The sequence below is a fragment of the Asterias amurensis genome, chromosome 18 (genome assembly GCF_032118995.1).
Source record: "Asterias amurensis chromosome 18, ASM3211899v1".
Lineage (NCBI taxonomy): Eukaryota > Metazoa > Echinodermata > Asteroidea > Forcipulatida > Asteriidae > Asterias > Asterias amurensis.
Window position 1 is genome coordinate 633352 of NC_092665.1, and position 14793 is coordinate 648144.

Here is a 14793-nt window from a genome sequence, read left to right on the forward strand (position 1 = left end):
AGTAATTAGTAATCGCACGCCCTCTGTTGGCAATATTTAGCCAACTTGACCAGCAGGTCTTGAGCCAAGACTATTACTAATCCACCTTTTATCATGATTAGTAGAACCACTACTCACCCACTCGAGATAAGACTACAGACAGAGGTGCAGGTTGACAGAAGGGGTGACAAACAGTGTGACAGATGGGGTGATAGATGGGTGGTGAAAATGCAGGGAAGGAAAAAAAGCACAGGGAGAAAATGGAGTTACAGTAGAAATGGAAAACATGTAAGTTAAATATGACACAGATAAATTTACATAATCTGGAACCAGGTTAGTGTCAAAGCTGCCGCCCTCTCCTCCATATAGAACACTACCCTTGTTCTTAATGCACATATTGTACATTAAATGATACTGTAGGACCAGCAATGTGTGCGTAAAGATTAATATGGGCTTTAAAGATTACCCCTTTTAGAGAACAAAAAAGCCAATAGCGGCCACAAATGGCTGCAAGATTTGACTAACATTTGTGTAGTGTGTACGTGGGACAAACTTGGAAGTTTGCCCAGACATACCATGTAGGCCAGGCCAGGTCACCCCCCCCCCCTCCTCTGGGCTATTATACTACCCTTGTTCTAAACAGTCTTGGTAACATACAATACATACATTGCCAGTAGAACAAGAGCCTACAAAAGTTACTTCAAAGATTAATATAGAAGCATTTAGCTGCAACCCCATCAGGAATTCCCCAAATTAATTGATTATTCACAGGTGTATAGCATTTATCTTTTCGGTTGCGAGTAAAAGGATCGACTGCAAAGATTTAAATACAGAAGGGGCTTTAATGTCAGCCCTAAGCATTAATAAAGAATTTGCATTTGAAAGCAAGCTGGCTTAGGTACATGTATGGTAACATATAATGTATGTTGCTTTCAATGCATAAATGTATAGATGTATGTGCACTTTAATGATGCAGGCTTGGGCAGGCTTGATACTTCAGGGGCAATGAAGGCGATTGCCTCCGTGCCCCCTAGACATTGCCTTGGTGCAGTATTCTCCAGTAGAAATTTAAAATGTCCTCATAGGGTGCCCTTCACCAAAGAGAAAATGCCTAAGTTAGTATTTAGTGCCCTTGCCCTTTCAAAAACATAGCATACATGCCTGAGTCTATGTTCTTTCGTTTGAAACTATAGTTCAAATCCTATAAATTCTGAAATCTCCATCAATCAGTTGCAGAGACTGTAGATGGCACATGGGCAATTTTAGTCTTCTTACATTCATTTGTAAGAATTCTCTTGTCCCTTTGCATATATTCCTTTGAGGTATCCATGCTGTTTATTTTTAGAGCACGAAAGCAAGCAAATATCATGTCAATGTTAAAGGCAAAGGACACTATTGGTAATTACTCAAAGTAATTGTTAGCATACAAACTTACTTGGTAACGAACAACGGATTGCGAGAAACGGTCCCTCTGAAGTAAAGTAGTTTTTGAGAAAGAGGTAATTTCTTACTCAAATATTAAAAGATTTCAGGCCTGAATCCTTTTATTATGCATCACAAATTTGTACAACAAGGGTGTTTTTTCTTTTATTATTCTCTTGCAATTTGGTTGACCAATTTAGCCCAAATGTTGACAGGTTTGTTATTTTATGCATCTATGTTGGGATACACCAAGTGAGAAGACTAGTCTTTGACAACAGTGCCTTTAAAAACCAACTGTACTGGTGAAGGAAAGCAACTTAGTGTCCTGATAGAGAGAGTTCCCAGAAGCACCGCATGAACAAAAGAGAGATGTCAGCTCAGAGGCAATGGAGGAAATTACAAAATGCAAGAATCCCCCAACGTTTTGGGTTGACTCTCACGGGCTTTTGTTGAATAAAACCGATTGTGACATTTGTGACAAATGGCAGCATCAGCGGATATGAAATTGGCTTTTATAATTTATGACTTACCTTAGAGTTTCATTAGATTGGAATTACTTTATAGATACGAGGACAAATCGCTTGGCAATTACCTTATGATTAAGCGTTACAGGCCTCTGCTTTGTGCAAGTACTCATGGAAAATCTCGAAATTTGAGGGGTGGAATAGTAATTTGAAATAATATTGAAGAGACAAAAACAAATTTTGTATTTTGTAAAGATGTTTTCCAAAAGTACTTAGCAAAGATATTCTATGCCAAATCGAAACACATTTCAGACTTTCTGTAATTTTGCTAAAATTGTTACCCAAGTACAGGTGTTTGGGGGGTCATGTGGTTTAAAGGTTGTTGAACTTTTCACACAAAGTTTTTTTCACAACTTTTAAATTCTTTATTCCCAACAGGTTTGGAAACTGTTCAAACAGAATTGCAGGGTAAACATCACAGTTTCTTTAAATCTGCTAAACATTAAAGTATTTGGGGGTCATGTGGTTTAAAGGTCGTTGAACTTTGGACCTTGAATTTTTTTAAGCAATTTTGAATTTCTTACCCACTGGTTTGGAGGTTCAAAGAAACATGAGTCATACAGTTAATGTTGCAGATTTGCAATGAATCAACCGATTATAAAAACACTGATGCTGCATATATAATGTTTGCTTCCTCTAATTCTGTTTTTCCCCCCAAAGCAAACACTGAAAGACGCAGAAGAGCGGTCGCAATAACAAAAAACGTGAACAGTGAATGGACTGCCTGTAACAATAAGAAATTACTAAAAGGTCTTCTTCCAAATATTTTTTCTGACGGCTGTAATTTTGGCGTTTGATTGACGAAATCCTGAGGGGGGGGGGGGATGGAGTGTAAGTGCTTTCGAGTCTTGAGAATGGACTGGAGTTAATGCTTGTGGATCTTTGGATAAAGATGGCATCATTAATACCTTGGGTACTTTTTTCGCTGTCTGAGGGAATTCCAAGTTGGTTGGCACAGAGTCCTATTGACAATCAAGAAAATAAATAAATAAACTACTGTACATGTTTACGACAATTTATCTCCTCAAATCTGACACCGCCAACATAGGGCTAGATAGCTCAGTTGGTAGAGTGCCGGCACGTTAATCCAGAGGTCTTTGGTTTGAATCCCACTCTCTAGTTAGTTCTTAGTTCAACCCACACATCTGAAGTGAGTACATTTACATGTATGTCTAAGCAGGAAGAATAGTCCTCAAATTTGAATCAAAACCTGAGAAACATTTTTGACAGTAATGCTTCTCACATTCAATTTGGTGGGGATAAAGACTTATTTGCTTTGTCCATTTAACCACGTTTATTGAAGTGAAATGTTTCTCAAAACCGAACGCTTCTGTAGGCTTATAACTAATAAGTTTACATTGCCAATTACTTAAAAAATGATTACCGAATACTAAACGCAAATCTCCCCTTTAAGCATTTCTTCAAAATTATAGTTTGAAGAAATTACTCTGCAACAAAAAATAAAAGAAGCTTTCAGAGCATACTGATCGAAACGTCGAGTTAAACCAACAGTTCGTTTCAGAACCACCCCAACTCATTTAGAGATTATCACATGGTGTTACCGCAAACTCTTCTATATCTTTAAGTTTGTGTTTCTTCTGATTTCTCGATGTAGATTCCCGTTTTTCTTTCACTTTCTAAAACAATGCATCCAAGTATGTGTTGATGCGATTTTCTTTGAATTGAAATCCCCACTGAAAGGGAAAGTCTATATTTTTAGATTGAATAAATTAATTCGAATCAGTGTTCGATTACGTTTGCTTCAGGGATTTTGTATCAAGATTATTTTGACTGCAGCAATCAAAACAAACAACATTGAATTGTGGGGTTTTTAAATGTTATTTTCTTGACTTTGGCAGTAAAGGTTGCATACAATACATTTTAATTCTCTTGGGTTTTACTAGTGCTATCACCAAACCAGCAACTAAGGACTCATGCTGTTTGATTGCAAAAGATCATGGAAGTATGGACATAAATGTGTATTTGAATTGAATTAAAAGGTAGAACAATCCCTACCTGGGGCTTTTCCTCTTCCCGTCTGTCCATCCCGTACGATGTTACGAGAGAGCGGTTCCTCGTTGACGACCTGTTGTCGCCATTCGAGGGTCCCTTAGGGAGAGGCGAGTTGGGCTCGATGCAGAAGCTGTGGACCATCTCGCAGTCGCTCTCGTCTGAGTAGCCCTCCCACTCGTCCGATCCCCAGCTGGAGTCCGAATCCTCCATGAGAAGTTCCTCGTCCTCCTCATTGCAATCCAGTAGGTCTTCGTAAAGGAGGTCGTCATCAATGAAGAAGCCTGGGTTGTAATAAGATAGGAGAACTTTTTGGTTTCAAACATTCTTATATGATTAATCTTGATTCCCCTTTAAGGGCACAGCAGCCGATTTCACAAAACGCTAGAATTAATCTTCTGTATCTCGTCCGAGGATGGGTTCAATGCGACCTACATGTAACATCTATATGGATACAAAACTTATTAAACTCATCCCAAGTCCAAAAATAAATCCTTAGTTACATGTAGGAATTATTATTATTATTATCATTATTATCATTTATTTTTTTTTTGGTGGGGGGAGTTGCCAATATCCAATATTTAATAAACAATTAATGTGTCCCTATGATCAATTTCTCACTCAAAATAAATGGTGGATGAAAGTAAAAAAAAGTCTGTACAGATACTGTCTGTACTTGACACAAAGCTTGTACTCGCAGTCTGCATAATCGCATTAATCTCTTGCCTTGCAGACCAAGAATTCCTCTTCAAAGATGTCGCCATTGTATGATTATCACCATGGTAACACCCGAGTATGTTTCCATTAACTGCACTTTAAATATCTTTGTAAGCATTTTCATTCATTCTGGGTTTTGTTTTGAAGCTTTGTACTGCTGCGTCCCTGAGTGAATTGGTAACCCTCACTTCAATAGAAAGATATCTTTGCATTGTGGACAATTGAAGAAGAGTGCTTTGTGAATTACATGTACATGTACTCTTTATGAATTGTTCACACTCAATGCTAACTCTGCATTCAGGGTCATGCTTTATGCAGTGGACTGGATGCCTTTTTATTTACTCTCCAGTGTGTAATGTATTCATAATCATCTCCCTAGGTAACTCCATCATCACGGTTGACAATTCGAATAAATGTGTCAATAATTCATTTCCTTAAATTCTGTTTTTAAGTCATGCATTGATTGTTCTTGAATTTTAGTTTCATAAAAGTTTATATCTTATTGTACTTGTTTATTTTTTGCGTAAGATTTTGTTTATGCGCAAACTGAGGTATTGATTTTCATGCTGGCATGAAGTGAATTAAATTGAATAAAGATATATATGCTCATTAAACTTTCCTACGAGGTATGTGGAGCTATGTTTGAATTCAATACGGCTGTTCTTTTTCTGTAATGGTTAACAAGAAGCTATTCTGCAAACTGCATCCAATTATACCAGGTCCAGGTCAAGGCTCAATTTCGAAGAGCTGCTTCAACATACTTAAAGCAGAAAACAAGCTGAGTGTAGGCCTTGTGTGTTGTCATGTTGTGTATAGAAAAACAGTCATGTAGCAAGTTTATCCTTTTAAGGCTAACTGTTTGAACAGTTAGCCCGGCTACACATTATCTAGGAATGCAATGAGCTACTTAAAACCTTGTTTCTGACAATGGCAGCAAATGACATGTGCAATTCTGATGATCTTTTCACCACCCAAATGGGACAAAAAAGCTGACACAATGAGGCTTGATGTTCATTCATACACAACAAGAGAGAGGGCCTGCCAGAGGAATCATCATCAATGTCTACATGCGCCGTCAATGTATTCAGAAGTACAACGGTATGAAACTCAATATCCAAGTATTATATTATACATTTTTGTAGGTTCAACGTTCAACATTAGCGCAGTACGCTGGCCCTTAATTGTATAGATGAGTAACCGGGATTAATGTCCGTGCATTTACACGGCTTCTTCATTTCCTACTCCTAATCAACTATTCCATTCCCAGCAAGCGAGGGGGGTTCAGCCGGCTTTAATTTCCTGCAACGGTATCTCTCACAATGCCCTACGGATTCGTGTTCCGACATTTTTTTCATTTTTTTTTTATACTACATCAGCCAGACAAAAATTGAAGCAATTTTGTTGCTCTTTTTATCCTTGAGCCTGTCAACAAAGCCTATAATTCAGGTATGTAGGCAGTGTCTGGATTAGTAGTGGCTATGGATTGATCGTCATGGGAATGGCATTGAAGCATAGGGTGCACACATAGCAACACTCATACATGTAGCAACGGCCATAACCTTAGCCAATAGCCGCAAATTAGACCACTGCCGTGTCTTGCAATCTCATGAAAATGTAGATACAAATTGTTGAGATAACTCAGAAGAAAAAACGAAATGGGTAAACTTTCAAAAAAGAATCTCGGTTCTGAAAGAAAGACAATGGCATGACTCGAACCTGCAACCTCCAGATTAACGTACCACTGCTCTACCAATCAAGCAATGTACCCACAAATGTAAAAATTATGAAACTTTTTTGCATTGCATTTATGTTTTCCCATAGTTTTCCAACCTTGGTTGACAAAAACTTGGGCTGTGAGGATGCAATATTACAACGTCATAGCCCTAGTGTAGACCGTATTAGACGGTTTCATTTAGAAAGGTCTACATTACAGTCTCGATAAAGGGATAAATTGTGGAAGTTTGTACCTGTCATGTCTAAATAAGAATCCCAGCGTGATCGATAATTCATAGGTGAGTACAGCGTGAAAGGCGGTATAATAGTCCATCCTGACAGGAGGCTGTCAAACTCCATCAGGACACGCTGATTCATGCGTCCAACCGACTGGTCCTGCTGCTCCTCCAGAGAGGGTGAATTGCCCCACACCAGAGTCCGAGGCGGGCTGCATCCTTTTTGGCACGGATCCTCTCCTGAATCTTGCTCATTGTCACCGTTGGACTGTGTCTCATATGAATCTGTATACATCATCATCGTGGCATATCCCGCAGGGATCCCGGGAAGTGAAATTTGAATAAATCTCACATTCAATAATTCATGGAGTCCACTTTGTGTTAGTTTATAATCAAACAGGAAATAATGGAGTTGTACTGTTCAGTCAACAGCACAACATCAATTTTTATGTAAACAATTGAAGCGCCATCCTTGGTCAACGTTGAAACTAACTTCCAGTCTCTTTATAGTTTTTTAATTTCTCCGTAGCTGCTCAAAGTTTTTCTTGTTCTAGCGAAAAGTTCTCGAAAGCTGCCATTATCCACTATTGGAAAACCGAGACCCTAAAAAATCCTAACCAAAATTGCATCACAGTGAAGCGTTCTTGAGATGAATTGAGAAGATCATTTAATGCAGGCAGTTCAATCAAACTGCTCTACTTCCTTGTAACCTCCAGGTTGTCAAGACAAGGGGTGGATTTTCCTCTTTACGCACATCGACTGAATCCTCTGGGGGCAGCAGATTCCAAAGAATAGACGCTGATAATTGGCAACATTCAATGAGAACCTTTAGAGTGAAAATACGAGCTAACGCTGGATGGCCGAATCCTAGGCTTGCTGGTGGATGAAAAGATCAAGAGAAAGCTTGTCACAGTTGCCCCACACTGCATTGAGTCGGCTGATCCTCTATGCATGGATGTCGTCAGACATCTTGATTTGCGTGCTCACAACAAAATGGTGTCTATTCCTGAAGTCTATTCAATGCGACAGCATGAATGTTATTGAGATCTTGCTACAGCGCTCACCAGAACAGTGAAATGGAAATCAGAAATACATGTAGGACTGCAAGACAGGAGCAAGTGGAAGTTGAAACGGCGTTCACCAACTGCTTCTCTGTCATTTGTTAAAATGAGCTTTTTTATAGTAGCTTGCTGGTGGATGAAAAGATCAAGAGAAAGCTTGTCACAGTTGCCCCACACTGCATTGAGTCGGCTGATCCTCTATGCATGGATGTCGTCAGACATCTTGATTTGCGTGCTCACAACAAAATGGTGTCTATTCCTGAAGTCTATTCAATGCGACAGCATGAATGTTATTGAGATCTTGCTAGATCTCACCAGAACAGTGAAATGGAAATCAGAAATACATGTAGGACTGCAAGACAGGAGCAAGTGGAAGTTGAAACGGCGTTCACCAACTGCTTCTCTGTCATTTGTTAAAATGAGCTTTTTTATAGTAGCTACATTAAAGATGATGTACACATATCCGGGAGTAGTTCAGGATCCTTTGTCTTCATCTAGGGACTTAATTAACTCTTCATGGGCTTAATGAACTCACCAGTTGTTAATCACAAAAGCTCTGACACTCCACAGTCAGCGTGATCGTCACAGTAACTGCACACGTAGTTTAATCAGACAGATGAGAGATACTGTTGTTATTAAATACAGATTCTATACTTAACTCCCAGTGTTCAAGAGAATTATGTAAAAGTTCAATCCAGAGGCCTCTATGCTTAAATTTTGAAAAGAGCAAGGGCACCAATATTCTTCTTGGTAAAAGGGAACCCTATGATGAGGAAATTGTAAATTTTAACTGGAGCATTTCAAGGGCACCAAGGCAATGACCATGGGGCATGGAGGCAATTGCCAATCGCCTACAGTATGAATCCCATCTGAAGCTCTTCTTGGTCTCCTGACGAAGGGCAGGACACAAAAAAGTCAAACATTCAGCCGTAAGGAGGAAAAAGCAATTTGACCCTTTCCCAACACCACCAACTTCTCCAGATATGTACTTCTGGTAGAATTCACAGTCACACTACTTCAAGGATAAAATTTGACAAGTGTGAAATTTCCAGGCCTAGGGGGCCTCGGTTCCTCCTTACTCTAGACCCAGAACCTCCAAGACCTTCAGGCAGCTTGTAGACTCTATGCATCACCTAAACCTGCTCCATGCCTAAACAGAGAAGTTTACACTCACTGTTCTTTCTCCCTTTGGCGACTGTTTCTTTTCTATTAAAGATAATTTGGAGTCTCAATAAAATTCCGCGAAAATCCTTGGAGCGACTAAAATCCTTAGAAATCACACGCCTGCTACTTAAGGACTTCCTCCAACTTCTAGTTGGACGTGTTTTGAGTTGTCCTGCTGGAAGATAGCTGGAGTATTTTCAACAACCAAATCCTACGTCCTCAGAAATCACTTGTCTGCTACTTATCTCCTCTTCCAATTCTAGCGAGATGCAATTCAAATTCAGAAGATAACGAGGTACAGTAGCTAGAGATGTAGATGGCTGTTCCTATTGCTGTACAGTTGTTCCAATCTGATATCAAGAAATCATGCTGAACCATGATTGTACTGGTTTAACCATGGAGCAATGGTTGAACAACATGCTTGCCTGGTCATCATGCAACATCATGCATTCTTCTAGGCCTTCACCTAGGTAGAGTGCACAAAGCCTAACAACAATCATTGATTACATAATCCAGCCACTACTTGACCAACAACAGGCCTATGTCTTTCTGCTTCACTGGTCATCCATCCTTTGTATGTAATAAACTTCTTAATAATGCTGGCCTTGGAGGATTAAGGTGGTAATGACCAAACAAACAGCTGTTGCATTTGGAGCTCAATACACCTTGGGTCCCCCCCCCCCATAAATTGTGTCTTCAATGTGAATGCTCCCTTAAATCCACTACAACACCTTGGGACTGCAGTGAAATTTCCCAGCTAGTCCCCCAGCTAGTGTGGTGTTGACAAACATCTAATGTTGACAAACATCTTGGTGTTGACAAACAAAAAGCAGGACGGTCCTTTTCAGAACTTATGATTCTCTCATCTTCAGAAAATCTACTATGCAGTAGTAGAAGATAAAGCAAGACAAGTTCACAAAAGAAATAATCTATCTGGCAAAAAGACTCACACACAGTGTTAAACACACACCAAATATATAAATTATGGGCTCGTGAAAAGAGTTGTAGTGTTCCAAATATTTTTTTTTAAAACAAATTATACAGTTAGCTGAAATTTAATATTTAAGAGGGATGACCAATTTCATTTTGTCTACCTTTACTACGTATGGTATAGGGCACTTCTAACTACACAAAGACAACCTCCAAAGCTGGAAAGTTTCTTTGTTTGACCATGGAGGAAGAAATAGCGCCGTTTACCGAGTTGACCGATCCAAGAAAACGAAGAAGGAAAACAACATAATTGTGCGCGGGGGAACTTACTTAGAACCGTTATTCACTCGCTTTGTTTACTCGCAGCTGATCTCGACGGATAAGAGAAGGTAATAAAAACGAAAAATTTCCCGAAGATTACTCCCTAAAAGCCTTCAAGCTTGAATTGAAGTCAGTAGAGGAGGGAACATAGCTTTCCCCTGCGTATCCGAGGGGGTCCTTGCGTAAGATAACCAGATTACAAGTGTCAAGAGAGATGTAGATTTCAGATTGGCCTATGGCATGCACAGGCTCACTAGGGATTCTCGCTCTGACCTTCAATTTCTATTAGAATAGGCGGCTATGAAGTGTTTGTTTGACGAGCTGCATTAGATATTTAGTAGGCTTGGGAGAGAAGCTTGTTATTGACGGTATTTATACGTCTCGAAATAGCCGCACATTACATCAATTCAGTTCTCGCCTTTTTAATTTATGTACAATGTACAAGTATTATTGTCCCAGGCTTAAAACTAACACTGGAAGGTAAGCTGAGGCCAGTGACTTTAACATCAGGCCATGACTGGACAAATCTGGCAGTCATTGGGCCAATTTCATAGCGCTGCTTAGTGGTGAGCAAATTTGCGTGCTAACTAAAAAGAAAATTTCTATATATAAGCATAATTCACAGGTTAGGATATGGATGTATTTGTTTTTACTTGTTTATGCCTTTGAAGAAGGTCCGGTTTGGATTGAAAGCTAAGGCCATCTCCCCTTCTCATTATGATATATTAATTTTTTTTTATTGAACGGCATATATACTAATTTATTTAGTTTCATAGTTCATTAATTTTTCACCTAACTGATTTCATTATTTAATTCTGTAAAGTAAGGAGTTGTAGAATTGTGTTTGAGCTTGCCGGGCTTTAATCAAAACTGTTTTTTAATTTAAACAAGAAAAGTAAAGAACGTTGTATTTGCACTGACTGGGGAAAAAGTTGAGTCGTTAGATGGAGAGGTTTATGTTAACGGCACAATGTTTTAATACCTTAACTTGGAGCAGCGAGCCAGTGGGTATTTCAAGGGACTCCTTCAAGAAGCTTGAGGGGTGTTCCCCATCCTGGCCGCAGCCTAATTGATTTGATCTAGAAATTTGAATGTAATAATGACAACTACTCCCACGTCATCGACTGACATCACCATCTTGCGGGGAACTGTTACCCTGGAGGTTCAATAGGAAATTAAACAAACATCGCTGAAAATGAAGAAAAAAAAACAGCGAAATTGTAGGAGGGGACTGCAAGTGGAATGTGTTTTGCTATCTCATGTCTTCTTTGCTGTTTCTAGAGTAGTTAGCCTACCAAACGTATACCCTGCCAGTGTCACCTGTTTTTTACTGTAAAGTACCTCCACTGTGCAAACCCTGACATCATTCTTGATCTTGTTTTCTACTAAACACCTCTTTAAAAGGTTAAACACCTCTTTAAAAAGTAGGAATCCATCAAAAGCAGGAGAATCCAGAATGCAGAGTTTTCCGAAACGTTCAGGGTAGTCAGAGTTTACTTGTCTGAAAATCCCAACACAAGTTCAGCTTAATGGACCGATCAATCAACGTTTTGTACCAACCTTGTTCCCCCTCATCAAAGTGGAGATCCTCGTACGGTCCGTTATCATCACCTCCGCACTCCAAGGCATCAAAGTGGGTCACATGATGATTCGGGGACTCGCCAACTCCCTCCATGTTATAGCCTGGGGTAATGTTAGGAATGGGAAACAGTTAATGACCAGTGTGAGGCAAAGACCCTATGGGTAAAATAATTTGGTCCCTATCTCCCCTTCCCCTATCCCCAACCCCCACCACTGAGCTTAGGCTACTGGTGAAATTTTAATACTACTCGACAAGTCGGGCCTCAAATAGTTTCTTACTTTGATAACAGTCGCGATTAAAGATGCATTGAAGCAGTGAAGCAGTATGCCATATAGGCGCAATATATAGGAACATTTATGCTGAAAGGATTGAAGGATTGCATCACTGATACCTGATTGTGTTTTGTCAGTAAGTTGTTGTTGCAAATAGTAGTGAACAACACATTTGGTTCAAGCATGAAGTTGCAACTATTTTGTAGTAGTCGTGGCGGCACGATTCACCAAATACATGTAGTTATATAACGGTAGACGCAACTAGACTAAGCAATCAATAGTCGCAACTTCAACCACCGTGGCTACAACACTGCTTTGTAAGTAGCGTTACAACAAAATAAAGAGCCACATTGTAATGCTGTACACAAACACAGACACACACATAACGCTGCACAACTATCATCAACGAGTGAGATAATGACAACCGACCTCCCCCCCTCCCCTCCCCTCTTCCCAGCAAAACATCCCAAGCTGTAGCTTCACAATCATGACTTGGCCCCTTTAATCCCACAAGGTATGGGATTACCCGCGACTCTTTTTTGACAACCTGTGACATTAAAAAGCGAATGCAGACGAGCGAAAATAATTATAGGGGCAGCAGGCTTTGGGTAGTGACCCGCAATTTGACAAGTTGGGGACCTACACATGTACGTCAGACGACTGAGAAGGCTGCAAAATATTATAGCTTTGACACCCAAGCCAGACGTACCCCTAGCGTTAAAATCATCAGAGCCAGCGACACCTCTTATGCAAAAGCGGGAAGGTCGCTGTTGCTGAGGAGTAATGTCAACAGGCTAGGAATTAATCCAACCAATATCTGAGAGGTCCCGTAAATTGAAAAAATGTTTGCTTTGCAAAATGTGAAGTGAAGAGGGAAAAAAAGTGTCTTTTTTATCGATGGATGTGAATTAAATACACAGCCCTGCCGAAAACTCATCTAAAAAAAAAATCCACATTATTGGTGATTTCAGTCAATTCTGCAAATAGTTGCAGGTTTTGAAATTCATTTAAAAATTCCTTTGCAGTAATTTCAGTTTACAGAAGACAGCGCATCAGAAAGGGAAAAAACAAATAACAGAGACAAGTAAGGACATGTTTTACAGAACATATTGGGTGCGTTCGTTAAGCTTCCCTGGGTCGACCCCGGTCTGTTCCCGGCTGTGTTTCAATAGCCTTGACGTCATTCCAGGGGCTCACCAGATCAGCCCCCATGGCCCCGCTTGTGGGGTGGGTCACTTGGTGTGACCCGAGGTGCTTGATGTCACCACGAGAGGGCGGGTGATCGTTTGATTAGCGCATGGCAGGGGCTCACCTGAGTGAGCACCGAATTTGTCTGTGCTTAGCAAGTATTTATGCTTACAGGCCAAGCATAAATCCCACTTAACAGTACCAAGCATACTTTGTTTGCTTTTGGATCCCTCTTCACATCCGTGACTCATCTTCAATCAGCTCATTCAAGACTCAGTTAAAAACACATCTTTTCAGACAATATTAAAGCGTTTTCAAACGCCTGTGGAAAGCGCCATACAAATGATATTTATTATTATTATTATTATTTCACAGCTTAGGTTAGAAGGAAATGAGGCAGTACATTTAATCTAAGCTATTTTTATGAATATGACAGATGTACCCTTAGAATGAGTTCACATAGAATGTCATAGAGTTTATACATACAGAGACTGGAGACATGACAGAGAGATGAATGGATGTACACGTAAGACGAAGATGATGAACTCCCCATGACGTCTCAGAGAGGTTTTGTAAAACCACAAACACCCTACCTTGATAGATCTCATTGTCATGCCAACCAGCTTCTTCGAGATCCTCACCTCCATTTTGGTTGTGGTATTTATCCCTCCAGTGTGGAGCATCGACCTCGTAGATTGTCGGCTCGGCACTGGAACTCCCATCATGCCTTGGTGTCGGCAATGATGTTTGACTAGGTCTGTTCGCTTTGCTGTCACTGGCGAACGATAATAGCGCTCCCGGTGGTTGGTTTGAGAGTTTTTCTATGATCGTTGCAACTTTGACGGACGTGCCTTTTGTCTCTACGTACTGTGTCGGCATGTCCAGGTTGGTTGGACGATTCTTCTTCGCCTTTGTGTGACCATTTGTGTCTGGAAGCTTTTCATCGTCATTGCTGACTGGTCGGAGCACGCCCACACACGCCATGTTGGCTGGAATGACATCGTCGTAAATATCCTCCTCCTTGACCTCCGACCTATTGTTGGAATAGTTAAACTGAGGGCTTTCTACTAGTGGGTTGCCAGGGATGACATCATCGTAAATGTCCTCTTCCGTGATTGTTAGTAACTCTGACATACCATGTAGTCTGTTCTCATCAATATTGCTTTCTGTTTGGTCATTTGTCACCTCAGTGGAGTCAAGGTTTTGCAGTGATTGGCCTCCACTTGGATCGGATATCTGTAAAAAAGAAAGAAGAAAAGAAAAAAACTATAAATAAATAGTAAACCTGCAGGTACAACCGTGTAAATCTCTTATGAGTGAGTGTTGGCTCTGAAAAGAGCTGGTTTGGTCTTGACGTTTCAAACAATGTACTCTGTTCGTCTCCAGGACAATGCATATTGAGTATACTGAATGCTGTTTGAAACGTCAAGACTGAACATTATATTGTTTGTTAGTGCTCCAGAACACCTCTAAACGTTCAAAGTCACAAAATGATGTGACTTTGACATCGACATCTTCGTCCAACAATCTTGTTTAAGACCGTTGATTTGGCAGAACAAATAACAGACTGAAAACCTAAGCCACACACTATCTTCAGTTATCCTATTACGTACTTTAGAATGTATCATACATATGATTTGTTTTTGGATCAACAGATCCAAAGAGTGTCTTGTC

At 40.1% G+C, this 14793-nt stretch overlaps 1 protein-coding gene across 4 annotated transcripts in view; it reads right to left on the reverse strand.

The window, feature by feature from the left end:
• The window catches only part of LOC139950376 (rho guanine nucleotide exchange factor 10-like), a 69526-nt gene that overhangs the window by 22013 nt on the left and 32720 nt on the right, over positions 1-14793 (reverse strand). The window contains exons 3-6 of one of the 4 annotated variants that reach the window (XM_071949003.1): positions 13761-14355; positions 11638-11760; positions 3942-4219; positions 2834-2887 (exon numbers count right to left, since the gene is read on the reverse strand). In XM_071949003.1, the coding sequence (XP_071805104.1) occupies positions 2834-2887; positions 3942-4219; positions 11638-11760; positions 13761-14355 (1050 nt within the window). Of the gene's footprint in view, positions 1-117; positions 133-2833; positions 2888-3941; positions 4220-11637; positions 11761-13712; positions 14356-14793 lie in introns of all 4 variants that reach the window. The other 3 variants (XM_071949002.1, XM_071949001.1, XM_071949004.1) reach the window with 3 other exon arrangements.